Source organism: Denticeps clupeoides, chromosome 1 (assembly GCF_900700375.1).
Source record: "Denticeps clupeoides chromosome 1, fDenClu1.1, whole genome shotgun sequence".
In the NCBI taxonomy this organism is placed as follows: Eukaryota; Metazoa; Chordata; class Actinopteri; order Clupeiformes; family Denticipitidae; genus Denticeps; species Denticeps clupeoides.
In genome coordinates this window covers 11860548-11884580 of record NC_041707.1, presented here as the reverse complement: position 1 = coordinate 11884580, position 24033 = coordinate 11860548, and the positions used below count along the sequence as shown (strand labels likewise).

The window sequence follows — 24033 nt, the reverse complement described above, 5'->3', positions numbered from 1 at the left end:
CTGAATTCTTCTGCGTAGTTTTCTGCCTTTTTGCTCTGCGCTTCAGGCGTGAGCTGCGACATTCTGTCATGTCCGCAAGCTGACGGGGGAATGAAGCGCAGAAACGGGACATAATGGGAAACAAGATGTCTACAGCCATGTCTACCTAATTAACCACGCCTGTTCCATGGCTGGAGCCCTGACGTCAAGCAGATTGGTGCCAGGTGCTTGCACAGCCACACCCAATCGTGACAATCTGTCTTTGCACACGATTGCAAATGTAACTTGTGTCAAGAAACAACCATATTTTAGACTAGATCCATGTCATGGCCAGTATCCACAAAATCTATTTTCATGCTACACTAACTCTGACCTTTGACTTTGCAATTGCATGACATTAAACAACCCTATTTCAGACATAACATGAAAACAGGTAACGGCAATGAAGTACATGTAATTTTGGAGAACCTTTTTTTACTTTTACTCCATTACATTGCAAAGTCAAATATCTTAACTTCATCCAGCACTGTAGAAAATGAAGATAGTATGAAACCACTGTATGAAAAGATGGTAGTAATTTCAGGACCAGATGTCTCTTCATCCTCATTATCTGTAATTATTACATTGAAAGCCCTCAAGTTTTTTGTCATTGTTAAATGCCACTGAACACAGTTTTGGTATTGTTTGGTAAACTCACATGTTTCTTTTCATCTCTGCTGATGTCTCACACTGGTCTCTCAGGTCCTCCTGGGATCTTCACCCGAGATGAGTGAGGCAGGATGAGCCTTCCATCTGTACTCAGATGGAGGAGAGCTGGCATATTCCCTGTGAACATATGGCAGCCTCTCAAAAGAAGTGGATGTGCCCCTTGCCTGAACTAACAGATTTAGAATGATGGTGCAAAACACAATTCTGGTTTTTAATACCTATAGTTTAGTACTACCTCTGCCAAAAGAGCTCATGTCTTCTGTGTGGTATGTCTGGTCGTCTGATTATGTGAAAATCTACTGGCCCAATTTCCATGTCACTGTAGTGCAGTCCAAAGAAACACCATTCCAGTTTAAAGCCCAACAAAACTGTGCTGTCCTTGATCTGAAGATGGCACTAAAAGTTCAAGATTCATGAACACAATGACTCAATAATCCACGTTCATGGCTGGAAAAGTTCTGTGTTGGACACCTGCAGTTTGTATTATTGTCTTGGAGCACTTATCTCATGCATGGTGGTAAATTTGCAAATCATAAAGGAATCCATTGTTCTCCTTGGAGGAAGTATGGGCTATTACAATAAAATAAATGAGCTATTATCCATTGATATTTTGACCTAAAGTGTAGCTTGTTATGCCTTCGTGTTCATCAAATTGTCATTTAAATGAAAAGAAATATCCATTTGTGTTTGGTTGCACTGACTGTGTGAAAGCGATGTCTGAAGGGCTTCTGTGGAGGTTGAATCCGTCTCCAGGGATGGCTGGTCTGTTTTAGTGCTCTGTAATCCTTCCCCTCTCCTAATCACTGGCATCCCTGCTGAATGACACGCAACCATCTCAGCATAAGCAGACCTCACATTAACGGTGTGAAACGTGGCCCTGCTGTCTGTGTTGGGAAATGCTGATGAGAGATTAGACTCTCCACACTAAAGTGTTTCACCGCCAGCCAAGATGTGTTTTAGTTCTTTCTTTCTTCATCCCCCCATCTCGCTACCTCAACAAACGACTCTCGCTGTCCTTCTCCTCAGACTGTGAGGATATTACGCGACTTCCTGCTTTGTTAATTAACATGTACAAACTTCCATCTGATACAGTGGAAATGATGAGTCCCCAAATAAAATTATTGTGCTGAAGCCTTGGAGGCTGACATGAGATGGATTCACTGTCCAGGTCAGCGTGGGTTGTAACTGCATTAGGCAGCGTGCAGTTGATGTGACACTTATGATGAACTCTGGGAGATGGAGATCTCCGGAGAGAGAAAAATTCAATCTCTCCAAAATCTTTTTTTTTTTTTTTTTTTTTTTTAAACAAAAAAACCTCCTTATTCTCATGAAGATGGTAATGTAATTATGCTGGTTGATGATTGCCTTCATTAGTGTTGATGCTGTAGATTACTCTTAACAAGGTTCAAAGAGTTTCTACATGATGATCTTCACAAGACCTTCATAGATTTTTTCATCAGTACATCAGAAATTATCTACTTTTACAAGACATATGTCAATTTACAGACTAATTTTAATTAAACTTGAAAATTTTAACAAATTGTCTCATCCCCTCTTGTCAGCCCAGTGTACAATGATATTTTTTAAAAATGTGCCAGGTAGGCTAAATCCGACTGTCAAAATCAAAACTATTTACAGACATTTCATGAAACTTTACATTTGGGTTCTGGAAATCTGATTGGTTGAGCTGTGGAAACACCCATGACCTGCATATATCTTTTATTAGACAGCCATAGACAACCAATGGACTTGATTCCTAATGATGATGGTTGTGCATAATTTTTTTAATATTAAGAATGAGAATTTTATTTTCTTTGTGTTCTTGCCAAAGCCATGAGACAGCGAGTGTCTCACTTTTAGCTTTATGTCACTATTACGGATGGAAAAACGTCAAGAAAGAAACAATCTTCAATTGTTTAATTCACATGTGATTTATCAATGGGCGTGGTTTTAAATCATCCAGAGTGTGAAGGGATCATGCATGAGAGCTGCCAATCATCAGGAAAGATTAAATTAAGTTCTGAGCAACATTTTCTTCAAGATACAGACAAAATGCTTCTTTCTTCCTTGAACCGTTTATGTAAATCCTGAGGACACCTTACTAACAAACAAGCTCCTGGTTAAATCTGGTCAGCTAAGGTTCCTGTTATCGTACCGTAGCTCAGTTATGATGTCAGTTGCTGTGAATCCTGCAGACACTTCATCCCTTGATGAATGGACATCTCAGTACTGAACACACAAGATTGTGCATTTCCCTGGGATGGTTATGTTATAGATGCCTTCAAAACGAATTTTTCCTTGGACTATAATGGCCTCTGTTTATCGCTTTATTGAGCAGAGGGGGTAATTGCTTCCTTTTCATCGTCTGCCACAACAAAGAGGCATTTGTTGAACTTTTAAAAATCGGAATTTACTTGAAAGCCCGAGATGAGTCTCACACTAAGTGGATTTATGACACGTTTTACAGCCGCGGCATCCAAAATGGGGGCGGAATGTGAATCTGTTTTATACAGCGCAGCGTTGGGTTTATTGCCGCGCAGCGCAGGCCGGTACCTGCATGTGGCTGATCCAGGGTCTGCTTGTTTTTATTGGAGTCAGTGATGCGGGCTGCCCTTTTCCTCTGCCTGCATCTACTGTTTAAATAGCCCAGGTGCCAGATGGGGTTTCGAACAAGTGCGAAATGTTTACTGTGTGTGAGAGAAAGCGAGAGAGACCACGTCAAGCCATCATATTGTGCTGGCCGGCATGGAGGGTGCAGCTGTCACATTTTTGCCTGTAAACCTTTATTAGGGACGTGCAGCCTGACATATGATGGAGGTGGGTGGAATTGGTTACAAGGCAGAAAATGAATTATTCCAAGACGAGTTCTTTACTCTCCAGTCTCTGGGTTCATTTCTTTTACACAGTTCACACTGCCACAGGTTTAAAGCAAACAATACATTAAAACACAGCCAAACTGGTGTAGAAGAAACATTGCCAGGGTGTCTTCTGAAAATGGGTTTAAGGTAGAGAAATGTAACACATTTAAAGGTTAAACCAATTCAGATAAATACATTTCTTTTTGTGGTCGTGGTGTAGTTGCATGGTCTTGAAACTCTCGACCAACCATAAGCTGGGAATAATAAACCTTGTCAGGAGAGGCAAAGTAAATTTAGAACAAGTTGCTCACAACGAACATGTTCATCGCTGGTCACGCAGAACTTAATGAGCGGCCACACACTTGTGACGGCTGCGCGCTGTACAAAGAGGAAGTGTGGGACAATGAGCGTGCGCTTGGCCGCACCTACACCCACACCTCACCACCACCCGGCTGCTGCCTCTTGCCCCCAATCATCCCCCTTTACCCCACCCATTCACCCTGTGGGCTCCCCTAAAACAGCTCGCAGCGAGGGACGTGCCCTCGTCCCCTCCCCCCTCGGACAGAGATGGATGGTCACCAATGACCTGGAATGTTTCCGGGACCGTCTGTCATAGTGGACCGCTGTTTCCCGTTAATGACGTAGGTGATCAGGTCATGCTTGGCACCCGGTCCTGGGGTGTGGGCAACTGCCAGTTAAAGGCAGAAAATCTGACATGAGGAGGAGGCTTTTGTCTTTCAAAGAATACATTTTTATCAAATGCAAACCTTCTCTAGTGTCAAGAAGTACTCCTACATCTACTGCCTCACTATACACCCATGATCATCAACGACCCCCTCGCTTCATCATTTTTTCCTTCCTTGCACCACATATGATAGTCCAGTCCATTGCTGGCCATGAAGATTTGCAGTTTTGAAGATGCTCTGACCCAGCTTGTTAAGGTCATTTACATTCTTACTCCATGTTTTACTATCCTGCTGTCAGTGGTCAAGTGGCATCAAAATATGTACCTTCAAGATGAAGTGAAGAACAGGTTTACAGGCTTGAGAAGGAACAGATGCTTCGATTTTTCATTTCTTCTGATCCTTCCAGTAAGAGGTACGCCCCCGACGTGCATAAATTTATATCTCGGACATTTGCCATATTGATAGCAAACACCCAGGGTCGCGCTACGGTTCAGCTTGCGCCGCGGCGAGGCTGGGCTTGGCAGCGAGTTGCGCCGCCGTTGGGATGAGGCACAGCGCCTCTCCACGCTCTCATCTGCGGGTAACATCTGCTCTCTCTCCTGGGCCTCCGCTGCTAAAGCTATAGGAATGCAGCTGCAGCTTAGGGCCACCTGCAAGCATGAAATAGCAGAGGAGGCAGGCATGGCTGACATTTTCACGGTGACATTTGAGGAAGGAGATCCACGAGCCCTCAGGAGGAAACTTAGGCCTGCTACCAGGGCAGCTTCTGCCTCATCATCCACCATGAGCCACGCATCGTGATACCTGCGCACGGCTAAATGATTTAGTCTTGCAGTCACTAAAATGCAAGATTCACAAAATACAAAAGGTTGGCAAATAGAGCAGCTTTGAATGAATATTAATTTGAGATTTTGATTGAACAACGATGTGTGCTGTGATGTCTTTTGTCTTGAGGTGGAGCGATTGAATATCTTATTCCTAGTGTAAATCTGACAGAGAAATATTCACCCGTACACAAAAGAATGCAGATGATTACACTGACATTTGTGCATCTCTGATCCCATTATTAAGTGCCAATCATGAGGCACTTCAAACAAAAGGAAAGAAACGTTGATTTATCTGTATATACTGATGTATTAAGGTGAGTAAAACATTAGCAATATTACCCACACCCACATAGGCCTATTATAGCAGTCTGTCAGGTCACAGAAGGGCACAGTCAAGGTCAAAAAAGGAGGGAAAGGCCCCTTCTCTGCCCAGAAGGCAACGAGGCGCTATGTCGCCTGCAGGCCCGTGTCTGATCCCATTTGATTTGTTCTTACTATGCAAACTGCTCCCCAACTCCCACTGTATAATTAGGACATAATTAATTTGAGTCCAATCTTTCATCTCACTGGGCCAGGCCATGCTCCTTCCCTCCATTTGCAACATGATATTAATGTTGGGGAGGGAGCTGATGAAAAGACTGATATAATTAATTAAGTCCCGTATCCGTTTTTTTTTTTTTCTCCTCCTTTCCGAGGGAAAATAATAAGCGCGATGAGCAGAGCTTGATTAACCCTATTATATTGGCTAATAAGGGAGATCATTTAATAATTAAGGAAGCAGCACAATTTCGAGGGAATGCCAATTATGCTTTCTAATGAGTACTGGATCAATTTGGGAAGCGCTTTGTTTGGAAAATGTGTGTCCTGAACCGTCCTCGCAGGGTCCTTTATTTTAGCGTAATTCGTGATGTTTCTCATTATGGCTGCAGTTCCTTGGATCACATAACTGAAGGCTGGGAGCGCGCTGCTGGAGTTGTGTAGTTCAGGACCATGGACAGCAGCTGCGCTGCTTTACCCTGTTAGGACAGTGCTGAAAACGTATATATTTACACCCAGCATGTACTGAGCATTTTGCAATATAATAAAAACATAACAGAAGTGCATGACAAAGTAACGTAGGTCTGCTTAAGAGAGGTTCGTAGACGGCGCCAATAAAACACTGATGCTCCTGCAGCCGACTGTCCTTGGTCGCTGAGAGACACTTTACTCTGACTGTTTGTCATCGGCAGGAGGACACGTGTTCCAGACTGGACATCTATCCTGTTTCTATAAATACTGTGTATCTGTGCACTTTGTTCTCCTCAGGTTAATGGTTACCGCTGGGGCACTGTGAGTCATAATTTGTCATCAGAACAGGCTATAAATAACTGCATTTGTAAGACTGAATTGAATAAATGACTAGCACAATTGCTCATGGACGTGAGCCGCTATGTGTTAGGTGGTTTGTTTGAATTATTCGAATAATTTCACCATTTTCCATTTCAGTAGGTGGTACAATTATAGACACGGGTAAACCCCTGGTTAATTGAATTATGTAATTACTTACATATGTCCATACAGGATAGATGCATAACACAAAGGATGAGATCATTGAAAAAGGTTTATGTACAGACTGTGCACAGCTTGCAAGATACTTATGCATATGTACACTACTCACATTAAGTTATGGTTATTGCACTGAATTTTAATAAAATAAGTAAATGTTCCTTTTGATGTTACTAATAATGTATGAAAAAAACACCATTTTCATTAAATATTTATTACCCCAAACATTTTGTACCAGGGATAGCCCCAAATAATCTGTTTTGCGCTGATTGGTGATGCCCAGACTGTTGCACCTCCTCCACCAAAGCAAACCCTGGGGACCATGTTGACCTCGCCTACTCATCAGTGAACAGGATGGTAGACCACTGCTGCAGTGTCCAGGTAACATGGTCTTGTGCCCACTGCAAACATTCATGCTGGTGTCTTGGTGTCACTGGAGTAACGGTCGTCTGGCATTCAAGCCAGAACGGTGGAGTCGTTGCAACCCGAGTACCACTCGCATCTCCTAAACAGGCCTGCAGCTGTGTGCCAGTTGCATTAAGATGTCTGAGTGTATAGGTCCTTAGGTACTGGTCATCATTGCAGTCTGTCACTCGTGGGGCTCCACTCCTGGGTCTGTCATGAACTCTGCCAGTAGTTCTGTGTCTTGATGCAAGTCTGCTGATGACACTTTGAGACACACCAAGTCCACGAGCAACGTCTGACTGCCTGGCACCGACCCGAAGGCGTCCGTTAAGTGACATCATGTGTTCATGGCTGTTTAAATGATGAACTTGTAATGACTTCCTGACAATACCAGCTTTTAATACCCACAGAATGTTGAAATTGATGCCACATTGATAAAGGTCGTCTCTTAGTATTGTCCCCAATATAAGACACACCTGTACACAATGACACCATTACATGGAAAACACAAAATGAGGTGTGTCTATCACCCCAATACAACTGCCTCACTATCCCAAAAATGTCTGAAGTGAAACAAACACTGTATGTAAGTGAAAGTAAAGTGAAATTGAATCCATCGCCCTTGGTGAGCAGTGGGCAGCCATGACAGGCACCCGGGTAGGAGTGTGTGGGAACGGTCCTTTGCTCAGTGGCAGCGGTTCGGGATTTGAACTGCCAACCTTCTGATTACGGGGCCACTTCCTTAACCGCTAGTCTCTCACAATGTCCCTAACTTATTATCTGAAAAAAAACTTTTTCTTGTTATCCCAAGTCTATTAATTCCCTTTTTTTCATAATTCTGAAGACTGTCACAACTTCGAACTCTAATTTGTGCACTTGTACAAACTTAACTTGCAGTGATTCAAAACGTACACAACCTTTATTGGTCCTGTCTGTCCCTTCATATTTTTATTATTAATAAATGCTCACTGGATGGAACTTTAAATCATTCTACAGCATGCAATAGCTGCTAGAAACGAACAGAGCGTTAGCAAGCAGCATTTCATATGCAACCCCTTGAACAAAAACATGTTTCATTCGATGCATCGCCAAGCTGAACCTTGCTGATCTATCGATTCCACTCCCACGGCGAATGACGGCCGACTCGCAGTTACGCTCCGCCACGGAGCGACCTTTCGCCATTTCTGCTGCGAGGCTAATTGAGGGATCAAAGAGAGGTGAGAATACCTGCTGGAGAAGATCACAGCCCCTGCTGCCAGTAATGAGGGAGACGTCCTCTGAATATGCAGATGGGCCAAAAGGCAGCACATTTCAGGCAGTCAGCTGACCTGTAAATCTGACTTCAATTGGTGTTCAACATTCCGAGGTGTGACTACGCAAATACTCCTTCACAAAGGATCAAACAGCGGTTCATGTCACGTACAATGACTGTTACGCCTTTGTGAAAAAGCAACTAGTTATCGCTAACATACAGCAGGGGTGAAATTGTCATTTTATTCCGATATTGCTGGAAAATGCATGCGCCACATGGAAAACTAAACTCTCACCGAAGGTCTAACCAAAGTACAATAAGGTCACTTCCCCAACTAAGTACAAAAGTGTAAAAGCGATGACACATGTCTCCTTTTCTGCGCAGAAAGGGTGGCTTTCTGGGATCCTTGCCCAATTTTGGTTAAAAGTGCATTCTTCGCCGGGCCCTGACACAAAAGTGAATAGGGTCTCTGTCAATCCGATTACGCCATCATGCTCCGCTGAGAAACCATCCATTACCGTAATTAATTGACAATACCGTTTTGCCCATTTTGTGACAAATGATACTGACATCTTGAGCCGTTATTGAGGTGCGGGGTTAAAAAGGGCCCGTAAATGCGAGGCCCCCCTCTTATTTTAGGCAGATTCTTGGCACTTTGGGTTTTGTTCCATCACGCTCCATAAAAAAAATGTAAAAAATCAAGACAAGTTTAATATGAGCATATTTTCTCTCAGACACTGGTACCTAAAAGCTTGAAAAATACGAATTTGACATGGGCGAGAGAGAGAGAGAGAGAGAGAAAGCTGCAGGAAATGACAGAGGCGTGGTAGTAGCCTATAGTGGGTAAGACACTTGCCTATGAACCAGACGATACAGGTACATTACATTTACAGCATTTATCATACGCCCTTATCCAGAGCGACTTACAATCAGTAGTTACAGGGACAGTCCCCCCTGGAGACACTCAGGTTTAAGTGTCTTGCTCAGGGACACAATGGTAGTAAGTGGGATTTGAACCTGGGTCTTCTGGTTCATAGGTGAGTATGTTACCCACTAGGATACTACCACCACTAACAGGTAGTGTCCGGAAGAGCAAGACTCTTATCCCTGACCCTGTCTCCAGGGGGACTGTCCCTGTAACTGATAAATGCTGTGAATGTAAATGAAATAGGTACAATCGACATGCTTCAGAACTAAGTAGACTAGGATCATGGAATACAGCTGATCGTTGCCAACCTGGGAAACTTGGTAGCAGATTTAAAGGGTGGTAGGGTGGTAGTAGTCTAGTGGGTAACACCAGAAGACCCAGGTTCAAATCCCACTTACTACCATTGTGTCCCTGAGCAAGACACTTAACCCTGAGTGTCTCCAGGGGGACTGTCCCTGTAACTACTGATTGTAAGTCGCTCTGGATAAGGGCGTCTGGTAAACGCTATAAATGTAAAGAAGAGACTGAGAAGTAAAAGGATGTACTGTGCTGGGGCACTGATAACATCATAGCTTCAGTCATGGACGATTTCATTACAGCAGTTCCATTAAAAATGATTGGCAGGAGGTGGGACTCGTTGATATTAAAAGATGATTCCTTGAAAGGCCTGGCCTGTATGTCTCCAGATTGTTTGGGTGCCTGTGCGTGCTGGTGGGTGGGTGGGCGTGGTCGGCCAGCTGTATGCTAATGAGGCGGCAATGCCCACGCATCCACGCGCTGACCAGCACGCGCCACAGAGCGCCGGGGTGGACCGGTGGCGACACGCAAGCGAATCGTTAAAACGCCATCAAACAACTCAAGAATTAAGCAGATACGGTAACGCGTTTTCGACAAGCAAAAAAGTTTTTGTTCTTATTTAAATGCGTCTTTTCCGTCTCCACGTTCTGCACGATCCACGGCACGAGCTCGGCGCGGCGGAAGCGCCTGTGCGCGTGCGCGCTTGTGTAATTATTTGACTTGGTCATACAGCAGCTTTATGCTAATGAGCAGAACAATGAGCGCGGGGAGGAGGGGGGGGGGCTGCTGGGTGCTAGCACAGGAGACCCAGGTTCAAATCCTCCAGGGGGACTGTCCCTGTCACTACTGATTGTACTGATGGCGCTTTGGCCGCAAATATAAACGTAAAAAGCCTTAAATAATAATAAAAATACAACTTCAATTCAGGTTTAACTTTGTCCTACAGTTCACCTAATGACACACATATAAATTATATATGACAACTAAAATCCAATGATTTAAAAAAATTACAAATAAATAGAAGTTCAAAGCGCTTGAGAGGAGTAAGTCCGGCGATGCCCTGCGGACCCGGGCCCTGATGGGGGGTGGGGGGGGGGGGTGGGCAGTTGACCCCGGGGGCACACCGCACCCCAGCACGCGCCCGTCGTTTTGGACAGATTGGACGTGTGTGTCCCGTTTCCGCAGAGGAGGAGGTCGATTTGCTTTTCAAACGGCAGACGCGGCCATTGTGCGCGCAGATGAGTGGCCCTCCTTATTACTTATGCATGTCGCGGCCACGGCGGATTTACACAGCCAGATAAAAAGTGTTTCTTTCTCTCTCTCTCTCTCTCTCCTGTCCGCTTTAACAGTATTAATATCCCACAGTCCTGTGCTGTAACTCCCGTTAGATGCGGTGACGGTTGATGCCTTTAACTTCCACGCTGCGGGTCGGTCGGACTCGTTTTCACGTTTAACTTTTACATTTCCTAAAAAATATTAAAATATAGCTTGTGGGTATGACCAATAATTAAAAAAGTCGCAAACACACATGAAACGTGAACTCCCGTGATGTTGATTTGTGCTCTGGGTTGTACAGGACGCGGACACCGAATCTGACCGGCGTTAATATAATAAAACGGGCTAACTTTCTGTTAACATTTGTTAAAGGTCCAAAACAACACAAATCATTGCAACTTCACGGGACTATCAATTTTAAAAAAAAGGGAGGTGGGTGGAGATTTTTTTAATTGACCTCTCTAAATATCTCTGATTATTAGCGACTAAACGTTTATTGGAACGGTCACGTTGACGTATTTTCGTATTTTAATAAAAATGGAGGGGGGAAAAAACGCTTCCTTTCGCTCCATCGCCGGGTCCCACAAAATAAGGGTCCGTATACAAAACCCCGGAAAAGGGGGTGCGCGCAGCGCGTGCCTCGTGCGGGGTGGGGCCCGATGCGCGCGCGCAAGCATTACTATAATAATAATAATAATAATAATAATAATAATAATAATGAGTAAAGGAAAAGTCGCAGCTAGTCCCTGCGTCTGCTGAAGCAATTTGCGAATCTTTGGACCCCTCCCACAAGCAATTCCACAGGGACCCTCCGACCGCCTGATTGGTCGGGGACGCGGCGACAAAGGGCGAGAACAATAGCATCATTCCTCCTTAAAAAGAGTGCTGCTATGCCTCGGAGACGAAAGCATTTCAGGAGGAGAGGCATCATCATCATCACCATCAGCCGCCCCCTCCTCCTCCTCCTCCTCCTCATAACGTGCCCGCGCCCCGACGCGCCCCGGATCGGATTTATTTTGCTTTTTTCCCCCCACCTTGAAAGTGCCTTCATCCACCCAGCCAACACCATGCCCAAAGGTTTCCTGGTGAAGAGGAACAGGAAAGCGGCGCCTGTTTCCTACCGGGTCCGCGCGGGGGAAGAGGAGTGCCAGGTGCTCGCCGGCGCGTCCCCGACCGGTTCGATATCGTCGTCCAGTCCGGACCGGGTGGCGGCGTCGCCGACCCCCGCCGCGGGACCCCAGCAGAAGCACCTGCAGTTCGGCGACCCGGAGGCGCTGTACCCGGCGCTCTACAGCCCCACCCGGCCCATCAGCCGCGAGCACGAGCGGAGGTACTTCGAGAAAAGTTTCGACCTCGGCTCGCCGATATCCGCAGAGTCCTTCCCGACCCCGGCCACCCTCACCAGCCTGGACCACCTGCTGTTCGCGCCCGTCGACCTGAAAATCGGCACCAGCAACAGCAACCGGGTCAGCACCGGCGGCGCGGTCCCGGGCGCGACCGTCAGGACCGGCGGCACCAAGAGGCCTTCCAACCCCGAGCAGGAGCGCAAGCAGAAGCACGCGGCCAAGAAACCCAAAGCGATCCGGAAGCTCCACTTCGAGGACGAGGTGACCACGTCCCCGGTGCTCGGGCTGAAGATCAAGGAAGGGCCGGTGGAGGCGAAGCCGAGGGCGGCGACCGCGGGCGGCGGCCAGCCGCTGGGCGAGTTCATCTGCCAGCTGTGCAAGGAGGAGTACTCGGACCCCTTCTCCCTGGCCCAGCACAAGTGCTCCAGGATCGTGCGGGTGGAGTACCGGTGTCCGGAGTGCGACAAGGTGTTCAGCTGCCCGGCGAACCTGGCGTCGCACCGGCGGTGGCACAAACCCCGGGGCCAGCAGGGCGCGCCAGCGCCGCCGCCGCCTCCGCCGCCTCCGTGCGTAAAAGGCGACTCCGCCAAGCCCCTCGGCGCCGACCCGAAGGACAGGGACACCCCGAGTCCGGGTCCATCCGAGTCCGGTTCGGAAGACGGCCTGTACGACTGCCAGCACTGCGGGAAGAGGTTTAAGCGCCAAGCGTACCTGCGGAAACACGTTCTGGGACACCACCACGCCGCGCAGAGAGACATGTTCGAGAGCCACGCGTTCCAGCTGGACGAGCGGGCGGAGGAGGGCGCAGCCCCGAACCCGGCGCCCCTGAACCTCAGCCCGGCGGACTGCCTCCTGTGCCCGGTGTGCGGCGACGCCTTCGCCAGCAGGGCCGCCCAGGAGCGGCACGTCCGCCTGCTGCACGCCGCGCAGCTCTTCCCCTGCAAGTACTGCCCGGCCACCTTCTACAGCTCCCCGGGGCTCACACGGCACATCAACAAATGCCACCCGTCCGAGAACCGGCGGGTCATCCTGCTGCAGGCGCCCGTCGGCGTCGCCAGATCTCGCGAGAGGGGCGAGCCGCTGGCGCTGTGAACCGTCGCAGCTACTAATAAAAAGCGATTTGTGTTGCATTTTAAATGGACGCAGATGTAATAGAAAAGAAATAACCATCCTTGCACGGAACGACAAAAAGTTCGTTTGGTCCACAAACCACTAAAATTTATAATCGACTTGAAAGAGGGATTTTTAAAAAAAAGTTGATCTGGCAACCACAAAGTGTCTCTTACACTCATCCAGCTTAAAAACAGTCTATATGGATCTATGACTTTTAAAATTATATATATATATTTATTTTTTTTTCTTTTTCTGAAACTAGAATGTCAAATCAAGCAGAATGAAAATATTAGTATGCCCGAGATGGTTATTTTTGTAGGAGCGGCGCACACGTGGTTTAAATGTTATAGCTTATAGACCTAAGACACGTCTGACTGTAGGTGTACCTCCGGTGACGGTCCACACGCCGATCGTTTCTCTCCCGTCGTAGCTTTAATCTAGAGCCTGTGGATGGCGGGATGCTCCTTGCCCGGAGCCGGGGGGAAGTGGGGGTGACGTCGTTGGCCCCCTTTTCGGTAACCCCGTTTTGTAGATGCCTTTTGTAGAGCTGGAAACACACGACACACGCTGTACTTATTGAAGAAACTGCCTTAAACGATTCCACGTGATGTACGTTTGTTGTTTTCTTATTATTTCAGTTCATACATGAATGTCGGCACATGTTAACTATTTAAGTGTAATTACTGCAATATGTTCTAATCGTATTTTTGGTTTTGTATTTATTTATTTATTGGACTTTATGTAAATTATTGTGCTGTGTGAGTTATATACAGTGTCTGGACATGCTGTAGCCAAATGTTGTTTTATTTGATATTATTTTATGATTTGTCTGTGGGGGGTGGGGTGGAAGTTGTCGTGTTCTGTCGTGAGTGGTCCCTCATCTTACAATCTTACAGCTCTTGTTCAACGTGAAACTCTTACCAATGCAATGTTCTTTCTATGGACAGGTTATTTCCCCTAAATGTTTGCTGTCTTAGCGCTTCGTTTGTACGTACAAAAAAGAAAAAAGAAATGTGTTGTCTGTCTTGTCTTTACAAATAAAGTATTTTCAAAATTAAAAAAAGTTTACGTGTGGCCTTAAATGAAACTGTTTTATATATATATATATATATCACAAGAAAAATAAATGCATATGACAAGTTTAATATAGAACAGGCACGATTTCAGGATTTAACTTTTGGGAATGGAAACCCCAGGTTCACACTACAAGCTTTTAACATTTAAGTTTCCCCAACATCAGTGCTTAACAAAGCTATTTCACCCTTACCTTTAACCTGAAAACTCAGTCCATTGCACTGTATTTCATATAGTACAGGTCAAAAACTGTCTCTCTCTCTCTCTCACACACACACACACACACACACACACACACAGCAGTGTAACAGTGAATAGACCCACTTACTTGGACTCGAGTCTTTCTGAAGGGTGACATGATTGGTGGCCTCCATTAATGCTACGTTGTGTCATGTTCAGTTCATTTATACCCGTTTTTAAGTGCAGAGGTATTGATTGGCGAAGAGGTCATGCTGTACAAGGTCACCCAGCGGGTCACACTTTGAAGAGGTGATATTACTTCATTGTTTTAATCCGTTAAAGGTGAAAGTACAATGCAGGGCAGTGCAGGTTTATTAAAAACCGGGGGCTTAATGACAGCAGCTCAGCAGGTCTTCTGACACCACATGACAGCAGGGGACAGGCTACTAGCAGAAGGGCAGAAAGTTCCTCACACACGCACACACAATCAGAAGGAAGGGTGGTAAATTAGTTTATTCGAAAATTAAACATCTCCTGCCATTTTGAACACCAGATCGAACACTGTGTCCACGCGGAGTCATTTGCTGAAAAGTGGGTATGAAGTGCTTTCATATAAGACAAAGGACACTAACCTGGGGATACAAAGTTAGCCAAAATGATTTCAGTTCAATCGTACTGCGCCGTCTGGACCTTTCGACGGAAGTTGGTCTGCAAATAAAAGTTGGTGCAAACATGATCTTTTATAAAATATGTAACCCGCATATTTTAGGCCTGCTGGAGAGCTTCATGGGCCCTGCATTACACTTCAACTAGAGGTGGGGTGTTAGCATCCGCACAAGGTTTACCGTCAAAGGGAAATAAGGGAAGAAAGAGAGGAGAAAACACACACACACACACACACACACACACACACACAGTGCTTTGGGGCCTCCAATTATGTCTGAGTGCTTTTCTTAAGCCTTTAGCCTGCCTCCCGTGGCAGCCCAAGGTGCTGCGGACTCTGCACCTGTAACACACAGAGGGGGGATGGAGGAGGTCTATTATCCATACCTCCCCTGGCTCACTGGAGAACAGCAGGGGGGACAGATGGGAGGGGGGTCAAGTTACCCCTGCTGCTCCAGCAGCTTTTGGATAAAAAACAAGACAACTTCTAACCCCCCCCAGCCCACGCCACCTCCCCCCTTTGCTCTTACAACCTTCCTCTTCACCCCACTAGGGTTACAAGGCAGCCTGCTGCAGCAGCCGGGCACCTCTTTAAAAAAAAAAAAAAAAAAAAAAAGAAAAAAAAAAAAAAAAAAAAAAAAAAAAAAAAAAAAAAGAGAAAGTTCTGCACACAGGGAATTTCAAATTGATTTAATGAAATGTTTTAATTTTCACTTTCCTAATATAGAGAACAAGATTTTTTTTCATTAAAAACAGTTTGATATGTTAACAAGAAATGATGAAAGACCCCCCCAAACCCTCCCCCCACTTTGTCTTTTACAAAGATTATATTACAGGCATTTATATATATTTATATATATGTATATTTCCATCAAGATAGGAACCATCAAAAAAGGGACACATGTACAAGGTTGCTAAAACAAATCCTAGAAACCACTTCACTTAAACGGAGCCCGTGGAGAGCGAGTCTCGGGCCTCGTCGACTCGCACAATCACCGGGGGCACGATCCCCCATCCGCTCAACGTCGTAAATCCTCAGCACGTCAAGCACGTGGCATTCAGGGTGGCTACTATCGGGCGCGGTGACTACTGGGCGGGTGAAATGTCAGACTGACCAGGGTCTGTAGGTTTGCATACATTCGTCAAAAATCCTTCATTCGCAGCAGCCGACTCGGTGAGCATGAACATGCCTCCTACATGATTATTACAGTGCTTACAAAATAATAATAATAATTAAAAAAAAAAAGGTTAAAAACAGGAAGGAAAAAAAAAAAAAAAGAAGAAATGTACAGGTAAGGCAAAAATCGCCGCGAGGTGTGGCGTTACGAAGGAGGCGGAGCTTGTAGCACGTGCAACACCTGGCCACCATGGCAACCTCTGTGCCAGGTTGGGTTGTTAGCGGAGGTGGATGTGGTTTCGGGGGCTTGGGGGACGCTGCACGGGCAGCGCCAGCATGCTGGTTGCTAGGAGGACACGGAGAGCTCAGCGCTGGCATGTCCTCCGACTCCCCGTTGGCATGGCGAGGGCACTCAGACAGAAGCTGAGGAATAAAGTGGAGCAGGTGTGCTATCATACCGAATCAGCATCAAATCAAAATGGAGAGAAGCATTCCACGGCCACTCCGCTCCGCCTGCCCGCATGAGATGTTTGCAGGGATTGGAAAAGGCAGTGGAACAGAAGGGCTTTGACTGTGACCATGGATCAAGCTTCTCGCTATATATTTTAAACACAAGAACACACATTTTAGAAGAATGGGGACGGTCCGAAACAAGCTCCCCATCACTGCTGGTCAGGTGCATGGATCTAATAAAAAGACATAAATAATCTGGCATTGACTGAAATTAGTAAAGTACAGGAGGCGATCCTGATGGACAGGTTATAACACAGTACTCTGTGCTCCCACACACACACACACACACACACACACACACATACATACAAACCAGTGCATGGAGTTAAGATTCACCTGAGGCTCCGGTGGCAGTTCTACTGAACTCACGTACGCATTTTAGCTAAACAGCAAAACAGGTCGACAAATATTACTTCATATTTACAATAATCCAACATAAGATTTAAAGCAACATACATCTGAGGACTGACATAAAAAGGCCCAATATAAAAAACCCACACACACCATGCATCCTCTATTTTTCTGCAACAGGAATAGGAATGGAATGTCAAACGTGGCTTTACGTGATGCAAAGACAACAGACCTCGTTGAATGTACAGGTTAAAAACGTTCCTACATATTCTTACTACTTCTACTACCCTTGCTCTTGCATGGAAATCAAGCACAAACAGGTCACAAGTTTTTATATATTTAAAAAGAAAAAAAACAATCAATCTCACCTTGGCCCTTGAGGCTGTGGTGGCTGTCTACGGCATGGTAGACATTAGCATTAAAAGTGGACCCCAAGACGCGAGTGTGCCCCCCCTCTCCCTGCGACAGTTGCAGACAAGGCCAAGAAGCCAGACCATTAAATAAAGCTGCACTCTGCTAATGGCGAGTTCAGTGTCATCTTCTAACTCTAATTCATATCCCATTTCAAGTCCAGTTGGATGTGCAAGACGAGCATATTTTAAAACACACACACACACACACACACACACACACACACACACACACACACACACACACACACACACACACACACACACACACACACACACACACAGAAGGGTCATGGGTCTACCAGGTCTACTGTCTTATCAGAAGTACACCACTTCTGACAGACACTGACAGACAGCAGTCCAGCAAGGGCGCAGAAACTCTTGTCACTAAAATTTCCATTCACATTTGGGCATATTTAGATTATTTAATCCTATTTACCATTCTGTAGTTTGGTATTATTTGTGATTATTATTATGATAATTTCATCATTACTTTTAAACCAAGGAGTTATAATTATTCCAGTTCTGCCAGTAATAGAGCGGAGGCAGCATTACTTCCCTTTCGCACAGTGTTTGCAAAGTCACCATCATTACATCTTCCAGTTATGTTTGACAAAAACATGGAGACAGAAAAAATAACACACACCAAAAAAAAGTTCACATTAGAATCGCAACATTGCAGAGCTGAAGGAGACTTTCAGGGCTGGTGATGCTCAGTTGGAGGTCTTGCTGATGGCACTGGCCGAGCGGCGGAGTTTTCCAGACACCCTGTTCCTGGTGGCCCGTGGCATCGTTGGGGACACTTGGTCAGCAGAGTCGGTTGTCACTGTGGTAACAGCAAGATCTGCGCTGGTACTGCCACTGAGTGACCCTAGCAAGAGGAGGAAGAGGAGAGAGAAGGATTGTAGGACCCAATCCCAAAGCTCCAGCACACTGTGGTTGCATGGCTGTTTAGGACATTTTTGCCACAATTTATCTGTATCTTAAAAAACAATCCAATAAAACACAATATCCTCATAATTGGTTTTCATCCCCATTTCTACAAATAATTAACAATAATTAATCATAAACATAACATGCAGATGATGTTTTTCTAAATGTGGTTAATGCTATTGAACAAACTTTATGACTTTTCATGCCATAAAAACTCACACCACTATAACTGCTCTCAACAGCAGCTTCACTGCAAACTTCCTGCTGTTTTGTTTTTTATAAGCAACTGACTTAACTAGATTTGTATGTGTATTAATTTCACTCAAAAAATAAAGAAAAATAAATAAACAAACAAACAAATAAATAACTAATATTCAGACCGAGGATCAAATAATGGTTAAAACAGCTACTACCCGGCACCACTGTCTGGTATACATGCATTCTTTAACACATGACTTATGCTGGCCACAAACCAAACTAACAACATCAAGATTACATTAGTCACAGAGAATTTTCTGGAACACAGCCTTGATAGGTGCGACGCTCATGTCATCATTTGTGGTGACTTTGATAACCAAATCCACAATGAAGCAAGATGCTGCAAAGCAGTTATTGTGGCATCAACACGCAGTTGGAATGGTATGTTTTAACCATGATGTAAAGAGAAAAATCTAAAACTGGAATTGTACATATTTACTCTGACTGAATTTGTACAAACAAATCCAAATATTGCAACTGAGAGCTGAGCTACTCCGGCATGTAAATTTTCAAACTGGATCCACTCTGGATGACTGACAGACTGGATGCACTATGCTGGAAGCGTCCTATGAACACTGTGGTAGCCAGAAGGATAACATGTACAAAGCTGCCCAATTCACCACTCAACATCGGCAGGTAAAAAGGTTTATTGTCTATTGTATTAGACTGCGACATTATAGCACATCCAGAAAAAGAAAACTACCTCTAAGCTGAAAGTATATTTCGGTCATAGCAGAGATGCACATACATAACCTAAATCTTAAAATAGCCAGACTAAACATTACTGTACAGACCTGTCTAATTGATTCATAAATGCGGGGTGAACTTATATCTTTAAATCCTATTTAGAACTCTGTCTGTAGTGTGGCACACTACAAGATGCAAATTACACATATTGCACTCCCTAAATTAAATCAATTCTGTGATGTAATTTAAAAGAAAAAAATCGTTCTGCTTCAATTAATAAAAATGCTCTAAATAATGCACATGCTAGAGTTCAGCATTAGTATTTGAGTCTATGTTTATGTCATCAGGCAGAAAGTGCTCTTTATACTCATTCCCCTTCTAAAAATGCTCTGAAATTAAACAAACTCCCCTCTTTTCTGGAGAAAGCATCTGCTTGGCTATTTTCTTTCCATTGTCTTTCTTGTCTAAGCATCTCAGGTTTCTACAGCAAGGCTCTTTAGCCATACGAGGAGCAGATGGCCTGAGTGGCCAGCACCCAGCCACCCCAGCAGCCTGTCCTGCATGGTCTGGCCAGTGGAGTCTCACCAGCATTAAGCTGTGGGTACAAACACATAGACCATGTGCCTCATCCCAACACATAGCGCCTGTCATTGCATGAATGTTGGAAAGATCCGCCCATTTCAGTGCTGATAGTACAGGCCTAGGGTGGTAGTAGCCTAGTGGGTAACACACTCTCCTATGAACCAGAAGACCCAGGTTCAAATCCCACTTACTACCATTGTGTCCCTGAGCAAGACACTTAACCCTAAGTTGTTCCAGGGGGACTGTCCCTGTAACTACTGATTGTAAGTCGCTCTGGATAAGGGCGTCTGATAAATGCTGTAAATATAAATGTAAATGTAGTGTTTGAAATTGTTGTCAAAAATTATGCATTAAGATTAATGCAGTCAAATTTGTGGTCTATGATGTGTCTGTGTCTGGATGCATCTCCAGCACCTCGGTACTATATGGCATGCTGTTGAGAGCATTTTGGGACTGCAAAATCTTAACAAGCTATTAAGTGGATATATATAATAAATATAAAGTTGTCCAACTGAAAAAACCTTGGCACTGCATTATTTATCAGATTTATCTGCAGGGTTTAAAAAAACAAACAAACAAACAAAAAAAAAAACACATAATCTCCCAGGCAGTCCCTATCTTGAGCCTCTTTACTCATGTAACAATCAGTAACATGATGAAAACAATCAGTACAAATATATACATGGATATTCAATACGACACAGTTTGAGCAATAGAGATATGAGCCATGCTTATTCAAATCTGTCCATGTAAATGTATATCCTGTTCTAACATAGATCCCTGAGAAAGCATTATTTTAAAAATATCTATTGTTGTCTTCTGAATTACATTTAGATTTTGATTTTTAGATCCACATGATTATGGCTCTGACTTTAACATGGCATGCAAATTCAGGTTTGGAATGGTGAAATTTATTTTGCATTTATTCATCTGGACACCACCTTCAACTGGCTTTCCTTCAACCTGTTACAAGAAGTTAAGATTCAATAGGAACCAAATTGTGCTTCATGCTTAGCAAAAATTTATGAGTGAGTGTGTTGGAGTGAGAGAAGAGAACGAAACGGTGAAGATAAACACACACAAAAAACAAATCAAGCAAATGGGCCTCATTCCCATTAGCCCTCCCTTCCCCCTGCAGCAATTCAAACCCAGGTACAAAGCCATTTTCAACATGGCAGGTGTTAGTGTCAGGCGCCCAACGCAAAAGTCCCAAACAGGAAGAGAGATGAGTTTAAAAAAAGCAAAGACATGCAACAGATGAAGAGGAGCATAAGGAAAGGTTGGGTGAAGATAAAACACCCGTGAGCTCTCCCATACTGTTCATGCAGTGCTGCATCAGGGGCTGCAGACCGTTCCTGACGAGCGTTAAACTCTGCTGCCAACTTGGCCGAGAGAACAATGAACCAACCAACCAGCCAGCCAGCCAGCCAATCAACCACCAGCCACATTTCTCCATACTCCTGTACAAGCAGTCTGGCAATAAAACCGGAAAGTACAGAAAGAGAAGAGCAAAAGAGCAAGGAACAAGATGAGGAGACCAGCCATGGGATTCCTTGAGGTGCACAAGCGTTCGGTCAAAGAGCCAAGGGAGGGGGTGGAGGAGCTCTTACCTTCATCAAATAGCGTAATGAGACCTTTAAAATATTTTAATCTAGAAAGAGGAGAGAAGACAACACAAGCATGACATAAGACACAAACACAGCACACACACAGAGGATGAGACACGAGTGCCAATTGAAGAGCAAGGGTGTATAGGTCATGAAGGAGTGATTGACACATTTATCAACAGAGCCTGTGACCAGATAGAGGTTATTTCTGTGAGAAAACTGAACCAACACTAAGATAACACAAACTATGAAGAGCGCTGAAGACGTGCGTGACATTACATGACACTCGCCAAATATCTCTTTATTTCATTCCAGCGACACTCATTTTACACACAGGCATACAGCATATACAGTAGCTTTTTAAAGTAAAACTATTTTTTGTTCAATCAATTATTTTATATGATGGATCTGCAGTAAATAGTCTAAGTTGATGAAGTGAGATGAGAAAAAAAATATAAATATATAAAAATAAAAAAATATATTTTTCTAATTTCACTTCACCAACTTAGATTGGTATACATATATACACACACACACACACACACACACACACACACACACAAGCACACTACCTGAGCCACTTCTGTGGGCTGTAGACTCATGCTACCACTAGGGTGAAAGCACCACCAGCATTCAAAGTGACAAAGTGAGAAAGCATAGGAACTTTATTGGGGACGTCTAGCAAATTACAATTTCCACCTGTTGTCTATTCCATTTGCACAACAGAGTGTAAAATTGATTGTCAGTGTTGCTTCCTAAGTGGACAGTATGATTTCACAGAAGTGTGATTGGCTTGGAGTTAAATTGTGTGTGTATATGCATGTATGCGTGTATGTGTGTGTGTATTATATATTACGTATTGTGTCTTTGCTATTTTGCACAAACTTTTGTATATTTTGTATAACTGTACATAACTGATTTTACTACCTGTGTCTTGTCAGTGACCTGTGTCACTATCTTTTTGTTGCACTGTAGAGTTCTGTGACTAAAACAAATTTCTCGTATGTGTAAACGTACCTGGCAATAAAGCTGATTCTGATTTAACACTGCAGCAAAGTTGAAGCATCTTTATTTCTAATACCAAAATGTTTTAAACTAGTATATAGTAACACAATCACAGTGTTGGAGAAACTTTTGGTGTCTGAAGACATTTAACATATGTAATACCACAGACACACAAAGAGGTGTTGGGTTGGGGCGACATGCCTAGGTGAGGAAATGAGTAAAAAGCTTACAGTTGAGCCTGGCCCACGGATTCTCCACATCCCAACACATTCCTGGCCAACGCCTGCATGCTGCCATGGATGAAGTGTTAGTGGAAGGAGAAGGATGGGAGCAGTGGTTACACTCAACACAATCACAGTAAAGACACTAAAGGGACTCTTGACAGCAGCCATGTGTGGAGCAGAGGGGGACATGTTTGACACAAGAGAGGCAGCAGGATAAAGCTTTAAACAGACCATGGATGTGAACCAACGGATGAAGCTGATTCAGTGCAATCCATCCATCATTCCATTAAAGAAAAAAAAAAAAGTCCCCACATTATTAAAAACTATTATTACAAAGCGCTACACTTTTATTTGTACATCAATAAACAACATTTTAAGATACTAATTAAATTAGTTTTCTTTATTCTTGGTTGGTGAAAAATGTACCATCTTTACTCCATGAAACAATGTTGAAGGGGACTATAATAAAACCTGCTTATTGATTTTTATTTTGTGACTGGGTATGGAAACTTGCATGGATAGACACGGCTAAATTGTTTTTCTCATATCTTTTGTTTTATATGGCTCTATAACAAAACATATTATCCTAAAACTAACCTGATCCCTAAACATAATCTAAAAAGCTTTAAATATTATTTTTGTGCGTATACATAAGATTATTTCTGAGCTGAGACCAAGAAAATGTCCACATCTTTTGGTCCTCACCAATACATCACACACACAAAATGTCAAACACAATGCCTTAGCCATAATGTTTGCAAATCAATTCAGGCTCAATCTGTGGTAACAAAAGGCTGTTCAAAATGGATTTCCGACACACCAAGAGGGGGCGCATCCATTAAATGTTGATTACGTTCTCAATACTTCAAATGTAGGACACTGGTGGTGGATGATTTAAGCTTAACCTAGCAAACGAGCAGTGGTTAGAATCAATCAAAATTATGAACATTCAGGTTATGACCATTTATGAACCATGCTGTATTCCAAGCTGTTTGACTGACTAGGACAATCTGACCACAAAAGCATCTGCTACAGAAATATAGACAATATGGAGAAACTAATAAACCAACTTTTTTTTAACCCTCAGTGATTTCCCTAGAAGTTTAATATATATATATACATATATAAATAAAAAGGTGAGAGGGTCAGAATGTCAATTCACCGTAGTGCTAAAGAACCATGTTATTAACAATACTGTGATGCTGTGATC

General features: G+C 44.0%; 2 protein-coding genes across 9 annotated transcripts in view; one reads left to right on the top strand and one right to left on the bottom strand.

The window, feature by feature from the left end:
- The first annotated feature begins 11548 nt into the window (after positions 1-11548).
- Positions 11549-14282, top strand: insm1b (insulinoma-associated 1b). Its single transcript, XM_028990232.1, has one exon. It carries the CDS (start codon positions 11651-11653, stop codon positions 13196-13198), a length of 1548 nt encoding a protein of 515 aa, XP_028846065.1. The 5' UTR covers positions 11549-11650; the 3' UTR covers positions 13199-14282.
- Positions 14283-15939: 1657 nt separating this feature from the next.
- The window catches only part of ralgapa2 (Ral GTPase activating protein catalytic subunit alpha 2), a 90824-nt gene continuing 82730 nt past the window's right edge, over positions 15940-24033 (bottom strand). For 5 of the 8 annotated variants that reach the window (XM_028969605.1, XM_028969632.1, XM_028969654.1 and 2 more), the window contains one exon: positions 15940-18398. In XM_028969605.1, the coding sequence (XP_028825438.1) occupies positions 18241-18398 (158 nt within the window). In that variant the 3' untranslated portion in view covers positions 15940-18240. Of the gene's footprint in view, positions 18399-21597; positions 21639-22347; positions 22890-24033 lie in introns of those variants that run through there. The other 3 variants (XM_028969623.1, XM_028969646.1, XM_028969613.1) reach the window with 3 other exon arrangements.